The sequence below is a fragment of the Saccopteryx leptura genome, chromosome 3, assembly GCF_036850995.1.
Source record: "Saccopteryx leptura isolate mSacLep1 chromosome 3, mSacLep1_pri_phased_curated, whole genome shotgun sequence".
NCBI lineage: Eukaryota > Metazoa > Chordata > Mammalia > Chiroptera > Emballonuridae > Saccopteryx > Saccopteryx leptura.
In genome coordinates this window covers 315690641-315704579 of record NC_089505.1, presented here as the reverse complement: position 1 = coordinate 315704579, position 13939 = coordinate 315690641, and the positions used below count along the sequence as shown (strand labels likewise).

Sequence of the window (13939 nt, the reverse complement as noted above, 5' to 3'; positions counted from 1 at the left end):
TAATTTTCTTATTTTTGATTGTTGGAATTTGCATATTAAGCTTACAAAGTGCTAAGCTAAATATCTTTCTCAATGAGAAGGAGACAGATTTTGAACTGGCTGAGAGGCCTCATAATGATTCCTTCAGGGACTGATAAGAATGGCCACCTAGCATGTCAGAAAGAATCGACGCTCTGTAGTCCAATAGGAAGGGACTGCATCCAGGTTCTTTAAAGTATTTAATTATGTAAATTTTGGGGCAAGTGTATCACTCCCTGTAAGCCTAACTTTCAAAATCTGATTTATGGGGTTCTTATGAGCATTGGAAACAAAGATATTAGATAGTTAAAAAGCCCAATAATATATGTCTGCCACAAAGAAAGTTCTTATAAATGAGAGCTTTAGTATAGCTACAACTATTGTTAAATGGGTGTCTATATGCCACAGATGGGGTCATAGCCAAGAAAACAAACAACTATGGACAGTGTGGAAGCGAATTTAGGCATCATTATAAAGGAATTTCATTGTATTTGCCATTGATCAAATCTCTTACTTTGAAGCAAAGGGTACATAATATAGTCACTTAATTGCTCCTCCATAAATAGCTGAGATTAAATTTCTCCTTTATTTTAAAGAGATTAAATTATATTTTTTGAAATTAAAGAATGAAAAGATAGTGGAAAATGATGAAAAGGCAAAGGATAACAATGACCTCATGTCCAAAGTGCCAAAACTATGCTTTTTCAGAGAGTTCTGCTGGCAGACCTGCAACCCAGGCTGACCCAGGCAGAGGATGAATAAATCTGTGAACCAAAATTTCAGTGTCGAAGTTGGCAAGAATAGATGTACTTTCTAACATGATGTCTTGTGTCTATAGAAAGACTATCTTCCCTGGGAGATTGTTGGCAAGGAGGTCAAATTGCTCATCAGCTGGATTTATCAGACTAAAATCGAGAGACGGTTAGAAAAGTAACTGAGGAACATTCCAGTGTGTTTTGATTTGATTTGTTTGGAAGCTTTTCCAGCCATTTCACTAAAACCATTGTCTTTCCCCATGCTCACCCTTCCCCAGCCTCCACTTCAGTGAAAAAAGAAAGCAAATTTCTCACCTGATTTCTGGAAAATCTCATTCTCCCTGTCTGTTTAATTATACACTCACATTCCTTTTAAATCATATTGCTTTACATATTGCATGACCTGGCTATCCTGTTTACATAATTTTATCCTTCTGCAATCCACATTTCCTTTAGAACAGCCTGCTCTTATTTTTTATTCTTATTCTACACAATTACATCTGGAAGTGAGATGTTAATTAGGCCGATTTTTCTTTTGACTACAGAGAATTCTTGTTTTCATACTGTTTAGAAAGAGTGTTAATAATATATGCTGACCAGGAACAAATAATGGGAAATCTCTTCTGGCCTTTGCTTTTCCTCTCTTTTAAAAATCTAGTTTCTCCACCAGAGGAACCTACATTTATAGGTCGCTGTCCACATATTGCAATCATTATACAGAGCACTCAATCTTTGGTGACAAGAAGTCCCATAACTCAGAAGAATTTAAAAAATATAATCTTGTACATATCTTTAAATTATGTGATGGCTTCATGCAATCATGCATACACTAAAAATATGGCTATGGTTATAACATTGTAAAATATGTTTCTCATATAGCTCTTTATTTGAAAGATAAATAAATAGCATTGCCATCAAACATATAAAGAACGACTTAATTTTTCATCTATAGCATAATTCCTGAAAGTTCATGATAGAAAAATGTCCATGTTTTAGCATGCTTCATCTTCTATTATTGAAAATTCCTGTAGCATGATTCAAATAACTGAATAGAAAGCAAAGTAAACTGAGAAGTTCATTAGAAAAATAATAAACTTCCTCTGTTTGTTTTCAGAAGTTAAGATATTGCACGTAATGGTGATTTCTCTCAAAAGAGTTTAAGCATCAAACATTATATCCTGTTTCTTTTGAGAAGACTTTCAGAAGTAGGTAGTTTTCAGATTCTTTTGTCTCTGCATGAACAAGGGTTGATAGCTTGAGACTATAATGTATTACTGTGGAAAGCTTCAGTCTGTTACATAAATCATCTTAACACTCAGCAAGAATTGTCCAACAGTGCCATTGATGTGCGCAAGCCAATGATGCTGCAAACAATTTTTTTGTCTTTCTTCACATGTTAGACAATAGCAATAAATCATCTTCATTTAAAAACACACAATGTACTAATTTTTCAAGCAACAGTTATCAAAATGCAATTTTTGGTAGGAAGTACATTTATTTTATTTGTGTTCATTAGTTTTTGTAAACCTGTATCAAGTAAAAGGGAATGAGCACCTCATTCTCTATAGAAGCATTTGTTGTGCACCTACTATGTATAAGGCATCCTGCAAAGTGCGATTTGAGATTCAAAAACTTCTAAGATGCAGTTTGTTACAAAGGAAGAAAATTAGAAGAGATATAAGTATTTAGGCTCCCAATAAAGAACCTGTTCAAAGTGTAAGGCTTAGTACTATGAGAGTGGAAATAAAAGAGGAATTATCTGAAGCTGGGATGATGAAGGGATTGTTATAAACAGATTTATCCTGATAACAGGGACTAAAGATAGACACTTAAAGTGCATTACAATAAGTGATCAAGAGAGGACTGCAGAAACGACAAAGGAAGGACTTCAGACAATGAAGCAAGGTCAGGCCCTTAATCTTCAAGAAAACTTTAAGGGTAAGACTGGTTTTGCCAGTCAAAAACACAAAATAAAACAAACTTGGGTACTGGGCCCAATCAAGCTTCTACTGGATCTTGTTTTTATTGTATTATGGTTTTTCATAATTGAAAAACCAGTGAACTAAGTCTGAGTGAGATCAGAAAACAGGTTCAACTTGATGTCACCCCAGTGAATGTTTGACAATGGCCCTTCCTAGGTTTAGGATTGGGTAAACTTGGACTCTAGAGGTGGGAGCAACAGGCTGAAGCTTTTAGGATTCAGGGGTATCTGGGAAATAAGCCAAGCCCTCTCAGATCAGGGGCGGGTGGAGCAGGACTGTCTAAAACTCCTTCATGAATCATGGCTAGTGCCAGGGCCACCTATCCAGGGACTTCTAGAAAAGTCTTAACATTTAGATAGAGGCATTTCTCCTGTCATAATTTACTAATGATACTGAAATGGGGAAGATATTTGTTCTCTCTCAATTTTGTTTGGGAGTCCGCATGAATCTCTGAGTTGTATTTTGAGGGGATATTTCAAAGCCAAGGTTCTGTGTACAATTCTTATAAGAGCCTCATCTCTGGCTAAAAATAAAAAACAAAAACAAACAAACAAAAAAACAAGCTTCTGGGAAACAAATAATATAATTCCCCTACAACCCATGCAAAAACGATTAGGGAGAGTGGATTGAAGTGCAGGAGCTGCTTCTGAAATACCGGTGGGGGCCCAAGTGTGTTCTTCCAGTAATAGGTCATCATTCGATAGTCAGTGTTTAGAGGGAATAAATAATTAAACTATTTAAATTTAATTGTTTAGCATATAATTTTAAGTACAAGTGAAGTATACACTTTTTTTAGTTTTCCAGATGTTTTCAATTCTCACATTCAGTTCATATATTCTGAGATTTAGTTTTATTCTTTTTTCTTTATTTTAGATATAATCCATGTTAACCAGACAATTTAAAGAAAATATACATGACAAAAATCTCTCTTAATCCAAGTATTCTGGGAAAACACACACATACATACACACACACACTATTAAAATGTGTATATTTCAAGATTATTTTTTAGCTCATATTTTTTTATTATGTTTTGGACTTTTGTTTTTAATAACAAAAGTCAGAAGTGCAACGTTGAGCTAGAAATGCTACATACAAATCTCATCTCATAGCTTAGACGGTATATACAGTTACTTAATTTTTCTAAGCATTAGTTCTCAAACACTTAAAATAGGAATGATAAATAGTATTCAATTCATTGAGTATATCAGGTTAAATGAGAAAATATAAATAATTTGAGTAATATACTAGCTCATAAGGGAATCAATGAATGTTAGTTACATTATTATTCTTTTTATAGCATCATACAATTTAATCTGATCACATAAAATGAACTATGAGTAACTTTTCATGTCAATTAATATTATCTACATTGTCTAAATAGGTATAATATTTATATATTATATCATCATATGCATGTTCTGTTATTTATCCCATTGATTTCCTATTACCAAACATTTAGGGTGTTTCTAATTTTTCTGTTAAGGAATACACTGTGATAAAAACCTTATATATTATTTCCTTAAGATAAGTACTATGTTTATGCTCAAATGGAATCACAGAATACTCACTAGAGAGAGGACCTCAGAGACTATGCCCCCACCCCACCATTTTGGATGAGAAAACTGAGGCTCAAAGAGGTTAAAAATTTAGCTTGAATTTAGAGAACTAGTGGGCAAAGGAGAAACCCATAGCATCTTTATAAAGTTGCTTTTATAATTAATAATTAAATAAAATGCATTGGGTTTTAATAAACTATTTTAAAATACTTAAAGATTTTAAACTTTAAAAAATTTTCTATTTTAAATAAACATTTTAAAAATATTTTATTTATTCATTTTAGAGAAGAGAGAAGGGGGAGAGGAATAGGAAGTCTCAACTCCCATATGTGCCTTGACCAGGCAAGGCCAGGGTTTCAAACTGGTGACCTCAGCGTTCCAAGCCAACGTAAACTTTCTTTTTTTAAAACATCTAAGTTAAATTGATTTTTGCTTATGGTGAGGTTCTAGTTGCTAAATCATATGAAGGTAGACAACACAGGATTGGACATTTAGTGCTGGCCTATTTTTCTATGTACATAATTTATATGTAAACTAGAAAAAAAATACATGTTACATGTGTTTATGCTCATTTCTTTCATTTTTATTGATTTTGTAGAAATCAGTAAATGTTGGGTATGTGAACTCACATTCTTCACAAAGCAGGAAACTGGCCTGGGTTCTTAGTTTGGCTACTCCCTCAAATAAGGGCCCAGAAAAAGGAAAGAGAAGCTCCCGTCATCACACTCCGACATGCAGTCCTTAGTCTAGAACATTTACCAGGGACCCACGGCATGCAGATGCCTAGACATTCGAGGATCATCTCACTTCCTGAAGTCCTTGCTGCAAAGAAAGCTTAGAGTGACGTGGTGCTGAAGATGGGGACATGGGGGAAAAATGTTGAACAGTTAGAGACAACTTCCTGTTTGATGAAGATTAAACCCATCATCCTTGAGTTACCGGGAAGTGGTATCCCTGGGGAAGAACGGCAGGAAGTTGTGAGCCACCTTTATGGAAAGACCTCCTGTTTTTTGTTTACCTTCTAGAGGAGAAAAGGAGAGGCACCACAGGTGGGGTAAGTCCTAGAGCAGGACAAGAAAAGCAGTGAGAACACAGAGGCCACAGGACAGCTGTGGTGGCAAAGGTGCAGGAAAGGCTGGAAGAGAGAAGGAAGGAATCGCCAGTCTGGAAAAAGGAATCCAGGGGCAGCAAATAAATGCCTCACCTTATATAGCTTTTGTGTGTGTGTGAACAGATGTAAAATTGTTGCTTTTGTAAGTAAAAGATAGTCATATGTCTGCAATTTCATTTGGTTCAAACTAAGATTTTCAGAGTATCCGCACACACATTAACACATTTTAGTTATCTCAGAACTAACAAGATTTCAGTTAGGACGTCAACATTCTAAAAGAAAAAGAAGCCTAGCTGACCAAGGATGGGGGTCTGATGTGGGTGGTTAGGCCTTCCTGGGCCGGAATCCTAACTTTGATAGTTACAGTTTTTTTTGATGTTTCGCCCATCACTTTACCTCTCTCATCTTACTGAATTACTGTAAGTATTAATCGAGGTACTGTACGTAAAACCTTTGTTTAGTTCCTTGCCAAACACATGTGGCTAGCTGCCGACTGACAGCTATTATTATTATTATGTATCTAATTCATTCATTACACTGTGAGTAGCAGAATGCTTACCTAAACATCCAGCCAAGCAGAAACTTTCTACTAAAACTTACCATCATGTTAAAAGGAAGAAATTTAACTAAAGTTAGAGCATAAGAAAAATCAGTTCTGTACCTACGAGTCCAGATTGTTCCTAAAGACAACTTCTGTATAGGGATGCTGGCTTTGCCTCCCCCCTGTGATCCTACTGCCTGTCCCCAAGCACTATTCCTCTAAGGCAGTAGTTTTCAACCGTTTTACACTTGGGGACCAGTGAAAATAGGAGAATTATTTCAGGGACTGCTAAGGCAGAAATCACCCTGAGCATAAGCGAATTTGACTAAGATCATTAGACTTATAATCTTCATACAACATCAGGGTGGTTAACTCTTTTGTGTACTGACCTGAAATTTCTGGCAGACTGGCAGTTGAAAAACACTGCTCTGAGGTCACTCGCTTCGTGGGTTCAGACAATAAACGCACAGTGGGTTTAGCTCTTCTTAAGGGAGGGCCCTCTCTTGAAATGCTGGAAATCCCAGCTGCATACGTGGAAGCCTTCATTATTTGTCTCAAATCAGAGACAATCAGAACCCTTGTGAGTTTCAGACCAGGCTACTCATTTTGAATAAGTTGATGCTAAGACTCAGAAGTTGCTTGTTTGGCTGCTAGCAAAAGGGCCAATCATCGTATAATTTATAAAGAGCAGGTAATGTATAGAGAACATTTTCCAGGACAGCCACCAATTACTTTCAAACCATTAGGGTTACAGATATAAATTTTTATATCCAAACTGTGAAATAAAATAGATCAGAAAAAACACCGAAGAAAGAAAAAAAAATACGGATATAAATGAAGATTAAACTGAAACCCTCTTTGTGTTTCTGGGAAGTCTAGCTAAATTGGCTCCCAAACTGAGGAACCAAAACTGTGAAGGGAAATTTGAGACATTTTTTAAAGGTGTCTGGGTGGCAAACGAGGATATAAGAAGGAAGTCTCAGAAGAGATGCAGGTGGGTGCAAAAACCTCAGCTTTCCAAGCCTCAGTGTTCTTATACTAAAAATGGGCAATATCACTTTTACTTGAAATATTGGCATATTAAAATTTAAGGGTTAGTTTAGAACAATCTTTAAGTATCTTGGAAATGGAGATAGACGACATCATTCCACATGTTACTATCTTAAGTTAAATATTATATTTATTTTTGAGATATTCTTTACTGATAGGTTTATTATAATAAGTACCAGGAAAAAATCTAGGAGGGTATACCTTGCAAAATTTAACAAGAAAGATCGCTTAATTTTTCATAATTGTTTATGTGCTACACTAAAAAAAAAAATCTTCAAAATACAATTTTGAACAAGCCTAAGGGCTATTTTCAAAATGTATCACTGCAGCTGCATAACTGGTCAGGCTGTTCGGCCACAACTCCTCTTCCCAGTGCCATAAATGTCTTGGTGTCACTAATAGTTGCCCACTAAGCAAACGATCCTCTAAAAGGAGCTTGATAATTTCAGAATCTGTTGGGGTTTGTTTTATTTTATAACCACGAATGCTATTCCATTCATATATTTTCATAATTTTTATCACTGAGATTCATTTCCCCAATGCTTGAAAATCATACTATTAGACAATTATAATAAAATTCTTGAGCATGCTCAGAAACAAACATTCATTTTCTGAAATAAAAAATGAGTCTTATATTCACAAATCCCACAGCTTGGAAATGTATATGATACACAACATTTAACCTGTCAGCAGCCTCATTAGTGTCAATGAGTGGGAACTGGCAATCAGTAGATGGTGTGCTCTACATGTGTTTATGTTTTAAAATGTTCCTGAAATAGCTCCGCTAGAGTGGTTGATATAAAACACTTCTACTGGACAAATGAATTTTAGTTTAAATTTTACGGTCTACTTAAATTTTTTTGAAGAATTCATATTTCTTGTGTTAAATAATCATTTATAGCTAACAGAGTCAAAACCCGACTAAAAACATAATAAATAATAAAGACTCAGGTAAAGAAGCATCTGAAGTTCAAGCATACCAACATGTAAATAATCAAGAAAATATGCAGAAAGACTGATGTGTGTTTGACTATCAAGAGCTCTAAGATATATATTTGTATGGTGCTGTATTCAGCATCCATACAGCTATTAAGACATTTTTATAAACTGTAAGAAATATGTGAGCTATTTCAAGATATAATTCTGAAAAACAGACTTCCATGTAAGAAGCCAATTTAGGAAGAAAACAACATAAACAATAGTAACTTGTGTGCTCAAGTGAAGCATCTTTTTAATTTTGAGTAATGAAGATGTCAAGCCAAATGCTAGAGTAGTTTAACTTAATTAGGTGGCCTATTTTTCCAGGCATCCTTTCATTTCCCATTGAAAACTCAGCTTGTATGCAAGGCAACAAGAGCAATTTTGTCTGTAATGAATGCCTCCGGGACTGCGCAGAGTAATCATTTGAATGTTACACTGAAGACTGGTTTGAGTAACTAGTTTGAGCTTGTTAAGATGCCAGACTTTGTTGGACTAACTAGATTACTCAAAACATGGCAGCTTTGTCATTTTATTGGGTCAATGGTCAAAAAGTCAAGTTGACTTTATTCCTGAAATTTCTGCCAAAAGGAACCAATCTAAAACTAATTGGTCTAACTTATAGTTCAAATTTATGTCATGATCATGGAAATTTTATGGCCCATGGTCAAGAAATGTTTTTTCAACATTGCTCTTAGAAAGATACTTTCTAGGCCCTTTTGTTAGACTTCATTTACATTTTAACCTAGAGAATTTTCTCATTATAAAAACATGTAATCAAAATATAGATATAGTTATTAATATGTTTGCCAAACTCAAAACATTATAATTCTAACAGATTTAATAAAATATTGTACAAAAGGGAACTTGGAGAGTGCTCTTGGTTCCATAGTCAATGTATTACTGATAATAAACAGCAATATGGTATTATTGTAACAATAATTGCCTATTAGCATCTAGTTTATTATCACACTAGCTCTTCAAGTCCTGTACTTGAAACTATTGTGATGCGGTGGGAGAGCTGGTGCCTTTTGTTAATGTGCTGAAGCACTGACACCAGACAAGGGAGGGGTACCAGCAGAGTGGAATGGGCAGGGCCAGATTTGCTAAATGTCTGCAATGCAGGGCTGAAAACCATCGCAAGCAGAAAATGCAAAGAATTAATGTGATTAGAAAACATACATAAAATATTTGAATTCATTTACCCATGTTTCAACAAAAAAATGTTGCATACTTCTGATGTGTCAAACAGTATTTTAGGCACAGGAGATCCATAGGGAAGCAAGAGTGAGCCTTACCTTTTAAGCTCACAATCAGGTAGGCAAGAAAAGGAAATCAGTACCAACTTTAGTATGCTACATGCCACAGAGGGGCAAGTGTGTGCCCTGCTACAAACTCCAATTTGTACACACTATAGGCACAGAGGTGTGTAAGTAGAAAGAAACATGTGCATCATTCAGCAACAGAGAGAGGAGAAATGGCAAGGAGAAAGTAGGATGAGATGAGGAAGATAATGGAAAATGTGGGGCTCTGAACTCAGGCAATAATTATGTACAAAAAAAAATTATGCCCCCCCCAAAAAAAAATTAGAATCACCACTATTGTGATGAACTCAGGGCTGAGTGATAAAGGACACTGAGTCCATCTTGGAAGACTGGGTATATGGTGTTAACTGTTAAGACTAATAGGAAATATAGAAATAAGAGAAATTTAGAGGGTGAAGAAGTAGGTTACAAGTGATTAATCTAAAATAGGGTCTATGGTCAGGACATTTAACATTTTGAGCTTACTATAATGCTCAGAAGTAACAACAAAAGTTAGCTCATAAATAAAGAATAATTGTTGCCTGACCAAGCGGTGGCGCAGTGGATAGAGCATCAGACTGGGATGCAGAGGACCCAGGTTCGAGACCCTGAGGTCGCAAGCTTGAGGGCGGGCTCATCTGGTTTGAGCAGAAAGCCCACCAGCTTGAACCCAAGGTCGCTGGCTCCAGCAAGGGGTTACTCAGTCTGCTGAAGGCCCACAGTCAAGGCACATATGAGAAAGCAATCAATGAACAACTAAGGTGTTGCAACGCGCAGTGAAAAACTAATGATTGATGCTTCTCATCTCTCTCCGTTCCTGTCTGTCTGTCCCTGTCTATCCCTTTCTCTGACTCACTCTCTGTCTCTGTAAAAAAAAAAAGAATAATTGTTGATGGAAAGAAGGAGGAAGAACGGAAAGTAAGAAGGATGAAGAGGGGAAGGGAAAGAATAAAGCAAGCAAGGGGGTAAGGGATGGAAACCAAACGGAAGAGAATGGTTTAGTAGAGTAGAGGCCAAGATCAAGGAGAAAGTGACTTATTGAAAGTATGTTCCAGTCAAGTAACCAAGACTTCTTCATGAGTTGATACCAGAAATACTTTCTGGTTCTCTTTACTAAGTGATTATTAAAGACTAGTCCTTTTCAACCATTGTCCCACAGTTTCCCAAGTGCAGCATGCCTGAAAAAAGTTCCTATGTCAGTGAACTGGTGAAATGTGTTGCCAGTGTGTGTGGAAAGCTTGGAATGAACAGGTAGCCAAGGAAAATGATATTCTTGGAACTACCAGAGAAGAAGGAAGAATAAGATAAAGTAATGGTACACATTCAAAATAAAGCATAAATAAATAAGTAAGCTTTGTGCCATAGAAAGTCTGATCAAGAGAACTGGACTCCTCTTCTGTTTCCTTTGATGCACACAATTCAATTGATTATATTGAGTATAGTCACAGATGAGGAACTACAGAAGGTAGGGACCTCTGTAGGGACTAGAGAGATGGACTGGAATTGTTTTAGAGAAAGAGAAGGACCTCAGGGCATGTGAATCTGAGTGGGTCTGGTAAATTTCGGAGAAGAGTCTGAGTATGGGTGAGAAGTCCAACCCTCTCTGCCTTATTGTTGTGTATCCCAGCACATTGGTCAATCAAACATGACAAGAATGAGAAAAGAGAGTGTTTGTTATGAGGGACTGTTAGCCACTCTTCGGTTGGCTTTGCTTTCATTAGATCACTCACACTTTCCCACAAACTCTACAGAAGGGAACCTGCAATTTCATGAGGTATCAAGCAACATGTATCCCCTTTGCCAGGGTCTGGAAACACACAAAGAAATCTTGAATGGCATGGTTCAAATTCTATCCAGAGTAAGAAAAATTTAAATGGTTTTTAAATTAAAGCACTGAGTGGCTAGCACACTTTAACTATTATAGGAGAAAATAGCCAATGTTCCAAGAATGGAGCCAGAGAGAAGTGGAAATGTCATGAGTTTTTATTACATACTTGTCAGGCTTATTATGTGGTGGTATATTCAATTTAAAAGCTGCCTATCAATTACAAAATTATATGCAAAAAATTTTAAGGATTTGTATACACCCACTTAAGAGGTATAGAATGCATGCAGTAGATAGTGCCAAAGAGCCCTTTGGGATTGCCTGAAAGAATATCATTAATTTTTACAGTGTATTTCCATTGCTGGAGCTATTCCAGCATTGGCTTTCTATAAAAATCATTTCAAGTTTAGAATTATGCTATTTGCTTGCAGCAACATCACAGGAGCAGTAGTGCACCATATGTTCCTACTTAGCAACTTAGTCTATAAGTCCCAAAGCATGTACTGATTTGAAAATTGAACAGGAATTATAATTGTTGAGTGATGCTATGAGGCAAGTTTTTTTGGATTACTAAACTATGCAGATGTTTGATGTTATGTAGGAAAAGGAACAAACTTTTTTCTTTTTTCCTACAGGATGACTAAAATCTTATTTATGGTTGCCGAAAGGGGTAAATTGATTAAAATTCCCTAAAAGAATACCAGGTAGTGAATTCTTGAACACACTGCATTACATTAAACAAAAGGAATGTTAAGTGCAAAATTTAGCTAAGGCTATTCAACTTATGTAATTTGTGAAGTCCATTTCCCCCCAGAATATGTATTATCTTCCATTAGTTTACTTTTTAATAGCAGCACATTCTAAAAACATTTCCATATATGCTACTACTAAAAAAAATAGTTTGATCTTGCCATATCTTCACAAAGACAAAATATTTGGAGCTCTTTACTCCTTCATAAATTTTTATTGGTATTTAAAACATTCTTAGTAACTCCCGAGTGAAATAGTAAGAAAAATAATATCAGTTGCTTGATTTTGGTCAGGGCTTAATATTATCTGTTGTGCTTGAATTTAAAAATCTTAGGACCCAAGCTGTTATGATATATATGTTTTGAATTTCTAATCCTTTATCCAAAAGTCTTTAAGAAGGACATAATGATTCTCTGAGAGGGAGCAGCTGCTTTATAACAGCAATCATTTATTGAGTTTGTGTTTCTACTGTTTCAAACAAATTCAATTAGCCCTTACACTTCAAAACCCTAAAGGCACCAAAGAGATGATACTGGGTTGCTCTAATCTAATAGTAATACTAAACTTGTCAGTACAGTTTTGGGATTGATGGTTAGAAGAAAATTAATAGTAACATTTTTCATTTTTTAATCAAACAGTCCTATTCAGAACTACCTATGGATCTTGGAGGCTACTTAGCTGAATGAATTCAGTTCAGTAAGAATTTTATATGCAAAGTTCAACCTTCCAAAGGTATTCTGAGCCTGATCAATTCACTTGAATGGAAGAAAATGTAGTCCAGATCTCTGAACTTCACAATGACCTTCTCGTCCAAAAAAATATTGCGTGCTTTCTAGAATGTTTGCCAGAGTAGGCAGTGATCATAATGACTTCTAAATGCAAAGCTCATGCAGAGGCAGGCCAGCCTCTGTTTTGAGTTAAGTCCAAGACATTTTGTTCTTAGAGAAATTTCAAAGCCCACAAAGTGCACCCCTAACATATATATTAGATTTAATTCACCGACATGAAGAACAATAGAAGTTTATAATCCCCCTACCCCCACCCCTTTCAGTTAACAAATCTATTTGGGCAGATACATAGGAATTGAAAACTACTGTACTATGTTAGTTTCCGCCATAGTCACTGTTACAGGAAACTCCAAGATACCATGGTTTTATAGGAAAAAATATATTCTAGGAAAAAATATGTTCAAGTCCATAAAATGCTCTTATGAACTCACTCTCACTTTCATTCATTCATTTATTTATTCTTGCTTATAATGTTCTTACATATTATGTTATACTGGCACCCTAGGACAGTTATAATTTTGCTTTAAATGCCCTTGTTGGATTAAAGGGCCTGGTCTTAAGTATCTAAAAATAAATAGCTAAGCATTTGCTTTTATAAATGTAACCATTTACATTTTTGTTGGAATTTTGTTGTCATGTCCATGATTAAATACCTTGGCAAGTATTCCTAGTGAAATGGATACAAACACACCCTTGAAAAGTTTCAATCATTCCATGCATTTTGACTCACAAGCTACCCACCCAGTAGATTCTGAAAACAGCCATATAGCACTCATCAGCCATGTGATTTTGGTTATAATATAACATTTTATTGAAAACTGCCCCCAACAGTGATTAATTAAAGCTATTTGTGACATGTGTAACTTATAATGATTAACTTGTCTCTAGTCAGAAGCACAAATAACCTGCACCTGTAAAGACTTTATTTCCTAAAGGTAAAACAACTGTTTAGGAAAGATCATGCTGGCAAAACAGCTGCTTGCCGCTCTGGAGGGGAAACAAGGTAGGATCTTTCAACAAATGCCAACTTCAGGGTTTTATCAGCTCTATCTCATTAACTGGAAACAAGGCTTAAATGCTTTGTTTATAAATTATGATTATTCCTGATTGCGGCAGTTACTGATAGTGCTACTCATTTGCAATGCAACTCTTTGAATTTGTTTAATTACAATTTGAAACAAGGCAGAGAAGATTAATTAACCCACCTGGCTGGCTGGCACGTAGTCCTGGCTCGGCTCTGTCATGCTCATGTACATGTTTTCACCGTCAAACTGCGAA

The 13939-nt window shown here is 35.8% G+C and overlaps 1 protein-coding gene across 2 annotated transcripts in view; it reads right to left on the bottom strand.

Annotated features, from left to right (window-relative positions):
* The window catches only part of TOX (thymocyte selection associated high mobility group box), a 308505-nt gene that overhangs the window by 140632 nt on the left and 153934 nt on the right, over window positions 1-13939 (bottom strand). For both annotated transcript variants that reach the window (XM_066379004.1, XM_066379005.1), the window contains exon 2: window positions 13867-13932. In XM_066379004.1, coding sequence (XP_066235101.1) covers window positions 13867-13932 — 66 coding nt within the window. The remainder of the gene's footprint in view (window positions 1-13866; window positions 13933-13939) is intronic.